Consider the following 15,888-nt stretch of genomic DNA (forward strand, 5'->3'; position numbering starts at 1 on the left):
GCATGATGATTTGCACTTATTCATACAAATTTGTTAGCTCAATGAAATCTATCGATTGGTATATGTCTCATAAGATGGACATTTTTCTCTGACAAACGTAATAATATTATAGAATTTTCATTGTTTATTATTTATTCCAATATACTTCATAGTTCCAAATATAGCAATGAAGAAAACACAAGTTCACAAAAAATTAAATATTTTGACGTAATAAATTGATGTAATACGTTAAGATCTGTGACGTCACTGCTACGTCTTTTCTTTGTGGAAGGACCGGATTTCGGAAGGAAGGATGCAGGTGGATATCTCCATAATTACATAACAAAGTACAGATGATATTTAAAAAGAATACAAAACAACATTTACGTAATAAAAAAATAATCATGCTTAAAATGGCTGGAGGCTTATGATGAATGTTTTCGTGCCTTATGCCCAAGGTGAACGAGATTATGCACCGGTTATGTTGTATTTGTCCATTTCATTTATAGAATAAACAGACAAAAATAATAACGGTGCGAATGAAATGATTGGGGTGGACTTGCGTCATTTGATTGAAGGTCACTCACACGTATGTTGGTCTGTGTCGAAGAAACCCCATATTATCTCGCCTCTTATAGGAAGAACTCATTATGAGTATCGAAACATTTATAGTGTGCTGGTCAGTGTGTGATAACTCGAGCAATAGGCAGTGAAGCGGAAGAAGGTAAGTCAACATTACAGTTCTTCATGTTTTTTCCTTTCTGTAATTGCAAAGATCAGTTACTCTGGGAACTAAGTGGCTACACGAAGAAATAACTAACGGTAATTAGTCTATAATGTGCCTAGTAACTTTAAAATACACGGTTTCGTAGTAGCACAGATAGTAGGTCCAATAGTAAGAAGTTGTAGGGCAGCCAGGTACCAACGTTGGAACTTCGTTGTAATCAGCCGCTTTACCGACAATTTGCCAACCCACTCACGATCAGTTGCCAATGTAATCCCTACAAAAGAAGTAATAATGCGATTGGGAGTGCGAGATTGAAACTATTGGATAAATTGTGGCAAATTGTTGGTTGGCCACTGAAAACTACACTGGGTCAACGTATTTTTCAACCATATTTTTCCAGTTACGAACTCCAGTCCATTTCGACCATAGACTACGTAGAAGCGATCGCTCTGTTACTGAGTCACTGCGTCCGCCAATTCGTAATGTGGAGATGTATGGAGGTTGTATACGGAAAGAAGATTGATTTCCTCACTTACAGAAGGGAAGTTATGTACAGCAAACAACATTGATACCCCCAAATCTTCTGAAGATATTGCATTAAATATGTGTCATCCACTCTACCTTATGAATAGTGTGAAGTGGAATAAGAGTAAAAGGGCTTCGTATATAATTTGAAAGAGTCAAAATATGGACTAGGGTCTCATCTCGTATAATTATATTAGTGGACACGGTGGCTCGGTGGTTGGGTGCTTAGTTCTTGTGTGGGGGACCCTGGTTCGATCCTTGGACAAGTAAGTTTGTGGTGGATAACATCGTGCCCATTGTTTTTTCTGAGCACTCCCATTTCCTCCCACTTTCTCATTCCACCAATTCTTCCATCATCATACAATTGCCTTAATCATCGTCTCCATAAGTCTAAATAGCATAATCGTGGGACGTTAAGCTGAAATATTTCATTTCATTTTCTTTTTCGTATATCTTCGCAAAGTCTGCGTATATCTGCAGATCGCAATGCAATGCAAAATATACTGAAGAACTTTTGGTGCTTAGTCTGTGAAAAGAAAAAAACGGAATGTAAATTATTACAAAACCCAAAATTTGTGTCATTGACCTCTTACCGCAAAATCGGTATGTGATATCGAATATCGCAAACTAAAACTCAAATTTTCCGGTGAGTTGCGTTGATGTAAACTGATACGGAATGAAACCTATGCTGTTTGCCATAAATTCAGGTCTAAATTAGAAAAAAAAATGAAATGAAATCTTGAAGTTTTACGTCCCACGGTTATGCCGGTTAGGCTAAAGGAGACGGTGATGATGAAAGATGAGTAAAATGGTGGAATGAAGAAAGTGGGAGGAAACGGGAGAAACCCGAGAAAACCCACGAGCACCGTGTTTGTCCACCACAAAGTCCACACGGCGCGAGCTGGGAAGGTCTATATTAGAAATTGCTGGAGTAACTGGATGCTTTCCTATCAATCTGTCCTTAACCGTAAGTACTCGCGCCTTTTTTTGTAACAGCAGTACTCGCGCGGGGGTCCAATAGACCCCAAATTTATATATATATATATATATATATATATATATATATATATATATATATATATATATATATATATATATATATATATATATATATATGAATAATTAAGACAATGTAGCATAACTCTAGACATTTTTTTAAAAGTATTTGCTAGATTTTTTGTACTCGTTTTGAGACACTTTGTTATGTTTTTCATCAGGACTTCTGGCTAGCAACATGAAAGTTACCTGTTTGGGGATCTGTGTACACCCCGAGCTAGTACTTAAGGGTTAGATTTTCTTTTATCAATAACTTCAGTATAAATCTAGCAGTTTGAATTCGTTAATATGCGGATAATTGCAATTTTTAATATATTCAAATTAATTTAACAGTTTCAAAAGAAAATCGAGCTTCTAGCATCAAGTGCCAGTGATTTTGTTTATGTTACAAACACATACGAGTAAAAGTTGGTGAACGAGGCTCACATCCCCGAAAGTAGGCTTTCAAAATACCAACATTTCATGGAGAGTGATTATTACAAGTGACTTTGTTACCGACCGTTTGTAACAATTTTGTTTCACAATTACAGTGAGAGTTCATGTTGTATCCAATAACCTCTGACATTGCCATTGTATTATAAATAGTGTCCTCTGCCTAGTTTAGTGTGAACAATGGACGCATGTTTATTGGTGATGTGATATTAATGGTATTCTATGTGCAATGACCGTGCAACTTTCTTCAAACATATTGATTAATCTGATTGGGAATTGAAATAAAATCTTCAAGTACGATTGTGTAAGAAGTTTATCTTCCCTCAGACTTGAACGTGTAATCATGTCGCAAGATGCATTTGGTAGCTGGCTAAGTTATAGTGCCTAATTTTAGTCTATGAGAAAGAATTCATTCAGGTGAGTTTAAAATTCTTCTAAATGGATCAACCATCTTCCTCAGCAGCACACTTGGTGGGACCTACTAGACTCATGGTCGATATAGTTGGAAATTGCAAAAATGAAGTTCAAAATTACGTTGAACCACGGTACGCATTGGCCAAGCAATGATATGCCTTCAATTATCCAATGATTTCGACTTCACATTTTCCATCGCATTTTTACTTCCTTTGTAGGAGTTACGTTGGCACATGCTCGGCGAAACGTCAAATTATAACGTACGGCTAACTGGCTACTGATCCTGTTAGCCTACTACCTGTGCTACTCTCACATTTTGATCTACTATCTGTACTGCTACTTAGGTAGATTAATTCAAAGTTTTTCTAAACTTTTTTTTTTATTTGTGTCAATAGTCAAATATAGAATAGCAATATAAGCTGATGTTCCATGACTACTTGGATGATTCTTTTGTTCATTCCCATTGTCAAACAGTCACAGTAGTTTGGCGTTTAGATCAGTGTCGGCAGTAGGCAATTTGCCGCCCCTTGCAATGGCATTATTTGCTGCCCCTCTCCTTTCTCCAGAAAGACCAATTCTTAAAAGCCACGATTTTAAATATGCTACCCCATCATGAACAACGAAGGGGAGGGAAAGGTGTACACTCGTACTCGGAAAGGTCTGCACTCGTACTCGGAAAGGTCTAGACACTACAAATACAATCTCTTGTGTCCGTTTCTTCTTTAAATAGTAATCTATTATATTAGTGAAAGATAAAGCAAACACACCTGCAGAGGAAAGATGGTAATCCTTTTTATAGAATTCGATATCGAGCTTCAATCTCAATAGGGCCTATATCAGTTTGCAATTCCAGTGCAACTAGCTCTTTTATCTTTATTTCTTGATTTTTCCTTCTACATCTGTTAATTAAAAAAAAAAACTTGTTTCCACCTTTAATGATAAGGAACTTGTTTGTGACAAAAAAAAAGATTAATTTTCATATCAAAACTGTATTAACTAACTAAATGGAACAGGCGTTCGCTAATGTTCGGGAATCGAGTTCTCGTGTTAGACAAATAAGCAATTCATGCTGGGATTTGTTTGACTATTTACTTTAACACTGTTCATGCGACCTTAACATGATTTATAAATGTAGTATTCAAATAGATGGTCAGCTTAGTAAATTTAACTACCTTCATCATGAAGTCCGTTTCCAACAAGATATATTTATTTTTAATAATACAGTTATGACAGATTTTGCAGCCCCGTACAAATGCACGTGTTGCACATATGCTAGAGCCGGCCCTGGTTCAAGTCTATCATCCAGTGCTCGGAATAATTTAAGAAAGACATTGATCTATGCTCAAGCACAAGCACAAGCTCTGAAGTTAGGGAGTACGTTAACGTAGTTCATCCAAGTAAGGCATACTACGTATATATATTCCTCTATATTCATTCTCTTAGAACACTGCTTACATCTTAAGCACAGAGTTCTTAGGTGTTCCATTTATGAATTTTGTAGTAAAGAAAGAATGTGAGTTTTATGGCACATTTTTCTGTAGATACATTTTAACATTCCGTTAGTGGTTAATTTTTGATTATTCAGTTTCATTTCTTCTTTAACATAGAAAGTAAGATATAAATGCTGATAAATATACAGCTAGCATACAGCGTGCCGAAGGTTTGAGGGGTACGATTAGTAATAATGAAAACAAAGCAAGTAGGTGCTTTAAAAAGGAAAAGAAAAGAAAAAGAAAAAGAAAGAAAAGAAAGCAGGAAAAGAAGCATCAGAGAAAGTTAATTATTTTAACCGCACAAATAAATAAAGACGGGAATTCGGGCACTAGAAATACCTTTATAACCTAAAATCGGATTAAGATTGTTCTAACAATAAGGAATAACATAAGCGGTCTCCTAAGAAGATACACAAGTACGCCCTGTTTGGTTTATTTAAGGTGTATCTACATTCCAACCAGACGATCCTGGTTTGATACCCAGTGGAGGAGGACAGAAGTTCATCCATCTTCTGTAAATGGATACCTGGATAAATCTAAGGATCAAAGGTGGCCGGAAGGCACGTGGTGCTGACATTACCTTCAGTATGTGCCAAAGTCTAAGAAACTTTACTTCCATGTTGTCCAGGGCTATACTGACCTGCCCATTTCCCTTACCTACCAATACAATATTTGTTGAGAGCTCATTCGCGACTAAGCTGTTAGCGTACAGGTCTTTGGCGTGGGAGACCCAGGTTCGATTCCCTGCAGTAGCTCATGTAGTTCGGATTCCACGTTAATCCCTAGATCCACGTCTCATATAGCCTCGCTGCTGAAAGGGACGTTAAACTCAAAATCAACTCAATCAATTCAGTATTTGTTGACTTGTGTTTCCAGTGGTGTATACAAAATTTCATCAAGGAGGGTTCCAAGCACGCAAGTTCATATCGTTTCAGGACGAAATGGATGCGAAACATGATCGCTTTCTCTAAGGCAGAGTTTCCCAACCGGTGTGCCGTGGCACACTGGTGTGCCGTGAGTGGGACGCTGGTGTGCCGCAAGGAATTGAAACAAAATTATTAATTTTATAGCAATCAAGTTGCAAAACGTAGGGAAAAATGTATATTTGTATTTCATATTACTATGAACCTCGAATCTTAAGTTTCATACCGTGTTACTGTTCTATACATTTCTAATGTTCAAAGAAGTATTTGTTATCATTGTTATGACCATTATTCCTTCTTTATTGTTGCAGACTATTTCGTAACTTGAAAATTTAAAATATCATTCAATCCTTTCGACAAATTACCTACATTTGTGTTTTAAAAGTGGAAGAGATTTGTTTGCTCTTTCGTTATTTAGTGATCTTCCTTCTTAGTAAAAGGTTGGATACAGGTTTTAAAAAGAAAGCGTATTTTAAAAAACCTGAGTCCAATATTCCATTGCAATTGTTTTCTATTTTTAAATTAGAATAAAAAATAAACATAATGATTTACCACGGGAAAAAAAACAGTGAAAGAGATTTCTTTGTGAGAAGGAGATCAATAATCACAGACAAAATACCTCTGTGTTTTATATTTACAAATAATAATATCTATAAGTGTGCCGCGAGAAACCAAGTAGCACCCGTAGTGTGCCGCAAGTTGAAAAAGGTTGGGAAATGCTGCTCTAAGGGAACAACGTAGTCTTAAAGTATTTGAGAAGATCCTGAGACGAATATTCGGATCCAAGAGGAACGGGAATGGGGAATAGCGGAAACTTCATAACGAGGAACTACATAATTTATACGATTTACTAAACATTATTAGGGTCATCAAATCTAAGAGGCTCAGGTGGTCAGCTCATGTAGCCAGAATGGGAGAAGGTAGGAATACTTTTAAAATTTTAACCGGAAGACCTATCGGAAAACGACCATTAGGAAGACCTAGGCGCAGATGGTAAGACAATATTAAGATGGGCCTTGCAGAAATAGGAATACAAAGTAGAAACTGGATCCGGTTGGCTAAGGATAGAAGTCAGTGGAGAGCTTTTCTGAACGCGACATTGAGCCTTCGGGTTCCATAGGCCATAGAGTTGTTAGTTAAAACCATATGTGTAATAAGATATCATTAATCGACTCTTTATTTCCTCGATCATTTTGTTCTTATTATTAATACGGCTAATGCGTGTAGTAGTAATTTAAATTTATTTAAATACATTTTGTACGTAAAGAAAATGCGTAGAGGAACTTGACGTAGAAACAGGAAGGAATAATTGCAGATTCATTCATTGCTCTTCCATAACCTGCAAATGTTTTCGTGTTTTATTCATGTAGGTTAATAATCCACGTGTAAATGTTCTTGACCTTCGAGACTTCTGACTTACCTTCAGCCAACAACTTAGTTGCTGACGTCAACAATATATTTTCTTTCTTCCTTCCTTTCTTCTTTCTTATTACCTACTGCCTTCGTTTCTCTTTTGTTTTTACCGGTATTACTTTTCTTACTTTTTTTATACTTTAAATAATGCTTCGTAGTTTGTAAATATTTCCATATAATTAACATAATTTCATTGTACATGTGCTTGTTTTTCTTCTTAGAATGATCTTGCATGTTGAGCAGTGTATAATGAATAAATTAATCAAATTCAATACATATTGTCTGCAGTTGCAGTTTAAGTAACACTGATGAAGTCTTTTCTTTAAATGTATCATCATAAACTTCTTATTTGGTATGTCTCTGTTTTTGTGGCAAGGTGATAGGCTAAATGACACAACAATTTTACATTTTTACTTGATATTATGCCTTGTCTGTTTGGCTTAAGTTTACTATATTTTCACTTTTTAAAAGGAGGAATTTTGAACAAATGATTTTTATAATTGTTATGCTTATTTTCCGATGCCTATAAATTTCATCAGGAAATCTGTCTTATATATGATATTATCATGGTAATCTGTAGCCTGCCATGTAGATGTTATGTTTCAAGTTATACGTAGATAGGCCTCCCCATTGATATAAATTTTACAGTGCTAACATTCAAGTTAATTCTCTAGTCTGCCCACTGAATTTAACATTTAATCCAATTCTATCTTTGTAGAGCTCCAGCGTTAGCGTACGCACCTTTGGCGTGGGACACCCGGGTTCGATTCCCGGCGGGAGCTCATGTGGTTCGGATTCCACGTTTAGGTCCACATCTCATATAGCCTCGCTGCTGAACGGGACGTTAAACTCAAAAGCAATTCAACTCTATATTTGTACTTGAATTCATAATTGTCTTTAGGCACAATAATTTTAATATCCTAACTCAAGCACAATGATGTTTTGTTAATATACAAGCGACGAAATATGATGCTACTCATAGTAAAATTTATATACTTTATACACGCAAATTTTTGCACATGTAACAATTAAGCGCGCACTACAGAACTGAAGAAATTACTATTCATGGCAAGTGCAAAGTTACAGATGAAGTCTTCGCAATATTTTGAAAGATGGATAAATAGATATGCAAATGCAATTATGCTTAATGGAACCACCAGTTAATTGAACCAGCCCGAAAACTTACAGTCAGACGTAAAATTTTAGATCAATTGCTCGTTTCGCAGTTCAACATTTATTTTGTCTTGGCTGTATTAGAATAAATTAGTTCGTTAGGAGATAACATAGCTAATTTTACCCACGAGACAAGTTATCAGGTTTTCTCGTCTTGTAAATTATGTTGAAGTCTCCTCTCGTCTCGATTTTCGGAAAAAAAAATTTTGTCTCGTCTCATTTTGTAAATTTATGTACAAAATTTATGCCCTAATTTCTTTCTTAGATTAATCCAAAATTATCAGAATCCTTCCGGTCATGAGAGGTCCACGAAGGGTGTGATATAACAACATTCAAACCATATTTATTATTGGACTATATTGTGTGATGACTTGAGTATCTTTAATTGTTGACAAATGCTCTTCATTGTGTTCGTATAATCACTCTATCAATTTATAGCTATTATACTATCCTTAAAGTAACATTAAAACAGTGTTTGGTGTTACATTGTTGTGCCGTAACACTAAAGGGCACCTGCCCTCCTCCATGCGTACACCTGTGGATATAACTCAAGTTTACGATAGCGATTTTCAAATGGTTTACTAGAAGAAAGGACATCATGCAGATCCCAATTTCATACACCTTTTATGCAACAGTTTATTATTCATTTGTATATGACCCCCTCGTGTTACCGTGGTCAATATTTTTCACCCTTCCTCCCCCAGCCTCCTGAAAACTGAATACGTACGAGTGAGTAATGCATACCCTATTCAGAGACATGGTGGACGAAACAAAATGAAACTCCCCATTCCCATTTTAGGGGTAGCAATCAGAAAGATTCCGATTAGCCTAGAGTATAGGATACAAAGAGAACATATATATAAATTTTCCATCCCTCACCCCAATCGATGGAGATGAATATGGACTGAAATGGCATCTGGAGTGTCACTATTCATTTCAGCGACACCGAAAATTATGTATTGGACACTAATATTTGTCGTTTACGATTATTTTTACATGTAAATCCTTCAAAACTTCATCCCATCCTGATGGATATTGTTTTCACATGTCACTTATTTTTTCCCATCTAGTTCCTCATCCCTTCTTGCCCTCCATACGGAAATTATAAATGTTGCCAAGTATCATCTTAATTGATTCGGTAGTTATTCCCTGATGAAGTAACACAAAGTTACATTCGCTTTTATATAGCATATAGCTATCTTTCAGAACGGTAAAAATAAGTACGTGTATTTTTCGTTATTTGATGGCCAGCTAATTGCACTTCCGTACATACCGGCAATGTTTCTTTACGATCAAAAATACAAAATAACTTGGCAAGCTGTAAAAAACAAAATAATTTTTTATGTGCCAGGGATTTTAACCTTTCAAGCTCGGAGTACATAAGGATATTGCTGTAGTTTTCTTTTCTTGTCTGGTCTGATTTGGGCAGCTTATGCCCCTTTATCAACAGACGATCTCTCACAGGTTGTCTGCCATTTTTATTTCCAATATTTCGATAGATGCAAACCTAGAGGCATGGATTTGCCTGATTAAATTTACACAATAAATGTACCTAAAACACAAAAAGATTGAAAACTGCTGGTTTATGGGATTCACACAAAATTCTGATAATATAGGACGCAGTTATTAGGAACAAAATATATAGCCCAAACCAAGTGCGTGGAAGCTGTGGATGCACCGCTTCCCCTGAATAAACAAAATAATGTATTGATTTCAATAATGCAATAATGACATATGAGTAATGCATAATAGTGTATTAAACTGTACACTTTTCTTCAATTCAAAAAAAAAAAAAAAAAAAAAAACGACCCTAAAATTGTATCTGAATTTTCAAACATATTACCCGGAATACGAATAGTGAAAAATAATGAGATCTCATTGCTGGGATCACCACTACACGAAGAAGGAATCGAATACCATTTCGAGAAACACCTGAATTATCTCAAAAGAATATCTTTCCGATTAGAAAGTTTACCAGCCCGCATTGCTTTCTTTTTGCTCAAAAATTGCTTTGGCATACCTAAACAAACTTACTTTCTCCGAACAGTTCCCACATGGGCCAATCCCTCCAGACTTCTACAAATGGATCACATACTGAAGAAAGCGTTACAATCAACAATAAATTTTAATATCAACGAAACGCAATAGTCTCAAGCTAGCCTTCCCATCCGAGTCGGTGGTTTAGGCATAAGAAAGGCTTCAGACCTATGCCTTCCTGCCTTCCTCTTGCCACGGAGCGTTGCCACTCGTTTCCAAAATTATAAAGTATCCAGTTGACGAAGTGTTAATAAGCCACTTGGCAGAGGCTTTGGAAATTTGGAAATTCATTTACGATGGAAAAACCCCGGTTTTAAAAGAGTCACAGAAACAATGGGATCAAATTATTCTAAATGAGGTAATCGAACACGAAATAGTCGCTGAAAACAATATTGAAAGTGCACGCATCAAAGCTTTAAGAGAGAAGGAATCAGGAGCATGGCTACAGTCAATACCATCTATATACATAGGGACATTCTTGAATGACAACTTTTTCAAAATTTGCATAGGATTGCGCTTAGGCCTGAATATTTGCCATGAATTTATTTGCACCTGCAACAACAAGATGGACAAGAAAGGTCTTCATGCTTTGAGCTGCAACAAAAGTGGAGGAAGATTTGCACGTCATGGCGAATTAAACAACATAATCAAAAGAAACTCTTGCAAGCATCGACTTTCCGAGTATATTAGAACCTCCAGGAATGTTCAGGAACGATGGTAAACGGCCAGACGAAATAACATTAATTCCGTGGAAAAAGGGTCTAAGTTTAGTCTGGGATGTCACATGTGTGGATACGTTTGCTCCATCTTATCTACAATCTACAAGTATAAAAGCATGGAGTGCAGCGGAAGCGGCTTGTTCACGCAAACACTCAAAATACTCTAACTTAAAGAAGACCATCATTTTATAGCCTTTGCTACCGAAACAACAGGTGTCTTCAGCAAAGAAGCAATTGATTTTTTGAAGGAACTAGAAGCAAGTCTGACAGCAAAAACAGGAGACCCGAGAAGCTATCAATTTTTACTGCAACGTATAAGCATAGCCATACAAAAAGGCAATGCTGTCAGTATTTTGAGTTCCTTCCCTTCTTCCCATAAACTTGAAGAAATTTTTTACCTCAGATAGAACACTTTAACCAGGCATAAGGAGAACACGCGTCAAATTAGATTAATAATTATTGTAAAAACTGGAATCGACTTGAAAATGTTACATGTATTCTGATTATAATTTTAAAAAAGTGTATTAAATATTCAGAATAATGAACTTAAAATGAGGAAACTACTTCCCTTAAATAGGAAACCACGCTACGTCCAACGTCCAGACATGTCATTATAAAGAGGAATGAACTATAATTTTCCATCACTTCTACCAACTAGATTTTCTTTAAATTTTGCATGTATGCTTACATATATCTTATGAAAATACCAAGTTCAACTAAATTCCCTGACCCCGAAAATCCCCCAAAAAATCATAATGGTCTTAAGTTGACCAAACGATGAGTAAAAGTTTGGGGAATGTATGATCAACACATTGCAAGTCCTGCAGGGTTTTCTCGACCGGAATCGGCCACCTCTTTAATTTAATTAGCTTGTAAATGTAAATGCTAAACTATCAACACATCTGGTTTACCCAAATAGTCTCTCATCCAAGTACTGACCCAAACTTCACACTGCCTGACTTCGGTAATCTCACAGGAATCTGCTTGAGCATTGGTCAAATTGCAATACTATAATTTATTAACTCTGATTCAAGCTGTAAGGATAATTGAGTAAAAATGAAAATTTTAAGTACTTAGTGAAGTCAGAAACTCACTGCTCGAGCGTATTGATGAATGATTGTTACGGAAATATTTCTTATTTTTCACATAAGAAATCTTACTTAAGTTTCTGTAGCCCTCATACAGCTGGCAAGGAAGCATTCTTGATCATAAGCTTAAACTAAAATGTGTATAAATCAAGTATTTTTTTAGAGTCTTATAACTGTATTTACTCCTAATACAGAAGGTTTCCTTGTGACGGATGTTTGGGACTTCTGAATACATTTGTCCTCATGATAACTACAGAGAAACCAACACGTGGTAAATAAGCAACTCTTGCACTTTCTTTGAAATTTTTAATCCATTTTTTTAATGCTTCCGTCATGTGAAGCTTTCCTCCTGTGAACTCTGTGGTCATCATGATTTTAAAAATTCAGCAAACTCCAGAATACGCTACACCTTCTCCTGAACCGTCACCATGTTATAAACAACTGACTGCTTACTGTACGTGAAACACTGCCAAAATTTACAATATTATCACGTTCATTTTACAAATTATTTCAAACGAGACTCTCATCTTCAAATCTACAACATTCCTGGATTTTAAAAGCACAATAGTGTAAAATGTTGGGCCAATATAGGGTAATCATAACTTTGTTGGGTAATCTTTGGATCGAAAATCACAATATTTATCAACGAGAACTTTCCATATTACTGGTTGGAGTGCAGCTATGACACTTAAGAAAAGAAAGAAAAAACTAAATAAACATAATATTAAAAAAATGTATTTTGAACTAACATGTAATATCTTTTCAATTTGCATAGAACCAACGTTGATATCTAGTATGCTGGCCCATGTTGAGTATTTATATATAATTATTGGCAAATTGTAGTAGGCTCGAAGAAAATGGGAACAGGGATTTTTTTAAAAATATGTTAAATTTATTTTTCGTTAATAACAATAAAACAGAGAGCATATGTTCTAAAAACTGTTGCATTACATAATCCATATTTAGCATATTTATCAGCTAATAACATAATTATGCTAATGGCTCTCTTCAAATTTCGGATTTTTTTTTATTAAACTCCTATAGGAATTATTTTAAAGCAATCTACGAAATTTGGACACAATGTGAATCTTAGTTTATTGATGACATGCAAGTATCTTGTCATCTAACATGCATATTGAATAAATATATAAATAAATAAAACATTTCTGGTATGTCATTCATAGATTTCTTTTATTATTGTTATTAATATAAATAGTTGAAACCCATATAAAAACTTACGCTTTTTAAAAAAAAAAATTCCAAAAGTTTTGTTGACTAGTGTTTAATGATCGAATAGAAAATAAATTACTACAGTATCAGTATGATTGTATCTATAAACCTGTCTTTATACTTTTTGAATAGTTAAAACAAGTCATCGCCTTTCTTTCCCTTATTTATCCAAATAATACGTTCTCATCTATTTATTTTTCCCACGTGCATATTGTGGTCATGTGATCGAGCATTACTACAGAAGTATCTTAAATAAGTACGTAGTATTAACTATGTGTCGAAGATTACATTTCCATAAATAGGAGAATAGATACTTCAATAAGTTTCCTAAAAACTGAACTCATCAACGCAAATCAAACGAGCAAGGCAGAAAGAAAACGACAGAGAGAGAGAAAGAGGAATGGCATATGAATGAGTTGAGTTGAGTTGATTTTGAGTTTAAAGTCCCTTTCAGTAGCTAGGCTATATGAGACGGAACCTACTGCTTAACGTGGAATCCGAATCACATGAGCTGGCATATGAACGAATGTGCACTTAGGCATCACTGCAGTATACTTTCTTTTTTTCACTTTTTTACAGCTGGGATCAATTTGGGAATCTTGACATACTACCGGTATGGCATACTTTCTTATACCGGCCCAATTCGACCATTGCTCATGAGTTACACACCTATAACTTGCAAAGCTTCCCAACATTAGCACCAGATTTATGTTCGATTATTTATTTATTTATTTATTTATTTATTTATCGTTAGAAACAGTGTTATGCAACTGTCTCTAATGCGAAACAAACTTTCAAAATCCAAATTTATTGTATTTTAATATCCATTGTGTGTACCATATTACTGGAAGTAAACTGGCAATATTCTGTAATCAATATATTATTTTAACTGAAATAGTTATGTGTAATAGATTCTGATTAGGTAATATCTTAAATTAACAGTAATAATTTGAAAAACTTGAATTGTGCTGTTGGTTCTTCTTTTTAATATTTTAGTATTTTAAAACATTTTTCTGACCAGAACAAAATGAATTATTTAATAACTATACTATTCTTGTTACAGTTTCAAGGACCTAACGTCCTCTTCATCAGACATTGAGAAAAGACAGACATTGAGAAAAGAAACTGTAACAAAAATAGTATAGTTATTAAATAATTCATTTTGTTCTGGTCAGAAAAATGTTTTAAAATGTTATTGTGATTATCCAGAACTATGGAGTATATTTATTATTTAATATTTTAGTATTTACTTTATTTCTGTGGTATCGTGAGATAATAATAATAATAATAATAATAATAATAATAATAATAATAATAATAATAATAATAATAATAATAATAATAATAAAATAACAGCATGAGTTGCAACGGTTTAAAGTTAAGCCATTATTGAGACGTGTTTTCACAAATTTCAATACTTAAAGAATTATAATTTTATTATAAATTGTATATTATATTATATTATATTATATTATATTATATTATATTATATTATATTATATTATACAATTGATACGTGTGAACTTCGTTTTAAAATGTATGCTAACCTTTTATAATGTGAAAATACTAGACAAAAATAATGTTTATTTTAAACAATGTTTGTTTTTGTAAATATGAAATTTTATGAATTCCCCACCATTTAAAATATTAATTTGCACCAATAGCACAGAAAATGAATTTTAGCGAAAATATGTCACTTTTCCCTACGACAAAATAACTGGTTCAGGTACATAGAAAATACAATAGATAATAGAGAATAGCAAAGAATATGCCCCTTATTTTTTATTTTCTAATAATTACAGAATTACGGTGCAATAGAAAAAGCAACAAAAATGAGTAGCAGCGAGAGCAGAATAACTATTCCTGACTTCTACCGAGGACGAACTGTTTTCGTCACGGGAGCTTCTGGTTTTATTGGTAAAACACTTGTTGAGAAATTACTTAGAGGCTGCCCAGATATTAAAAAGATTTACGTCCTCCTGCGGAGTAAGAAAGGAAAAACTCCCAATGACAGATTGAAGGATCTAGTCAATGTTCCCGTAAGTAATTTATATTTCTAGTTTTAAGAAAGAATATAAACAGTAGTATAAAATGAATATTAGTACGGTACTTCAAATCATTTACCCTTTTTGAATTTTATATAAGTATCGGTTCTCTAATTTAGTCTATGTTAACTTTTAATATTAAAAATCACTTCCAATCTGGATAAGAACTGATGAGTTCAATGGAGAAGCAACAGGACAAAATAATTTTTCGTAGAAATTGAAGTTCCTTTAATCCAACCACGGAAATGATATTGAGATGTATTCTTATTTGGCGCATTTCAAACTAAACACTTAAAACTATATTAAAATATTGTAAAATATAAATATATACATATTGGCAAGGAGCAAACTAAATTTGTGATTGCCATTTTTCTATCAAATTCCTTGTTGTACATTGAAAAAAGATTTTAAAAAACGAAAATTAAAATTGAACAATAGCTTATGTATTGGCTTTATCAAGGATCTTATAAGAGGATCTACCCTTACAACAAAATCTTGAAGCCATACGTCACAGTTTTGACACCCCTACTCTGCCCACTCCGCCCAATAGGATCGCAACGTTTTGAGCTAACAATCATGGCGGAAACGAAAGTAGCCAATCAGACGATGGAGGAAATGAGATTAGCCAATCAGA

The 15,888-nt window shown here is 34.4% G+C and overlaps 1 protein-coding gene across 3 annotated transcripts in view; it reads left to right on the forward strand.

Annotated features, from left to right (window-relative positions):
• Positions 1 to 390: 390 nt before the first annotated feature.
• LOC145662576 (putative fatty acyl-CoA reductase CG5065) overlaps positions 391 to 15,888 on the forward strand; it is a 30,166-nt gene continuing 14,668 nt past the window's right edge. Inside the window, exons 1-2 of one of the 3 annotated variants that reach the window (XM_081728269.1) lie at positions 391 to 703; positions 15,012 to 15,248. In XM_081728269.1, the coding sequence (XP_081584395.1) occupies positions 15,042 to 15,248 (207 nt within the window). In that variant the 5' untranslated portion in view covers positions 391 to 703; positions 15,012 to 15,041. Of the gene's footprint in view, positions 704 to 3,030; positions 3,137 to 14,772; positions 15,249 to 15,888 lie in introns of those variants that run through there. The other 2 variants (XM_081728271.1, XM_081728270.1) reach the window with 2 other exon arrangements.

This window comes from Thermobia domestica, chromosome 10 (genome assembly GCF_964235325.1).
Source record: "Thermobia domestica chromosome 10, izTheDome1.hap1.1, whole genome shotgun sequence".
Taxonomy (NCBI): Eukaryota; Metazoa; Arthropoda; class Insecta; order Zygentoma; family Lepismatidae; genus Thermobia; species Thermobia domestica.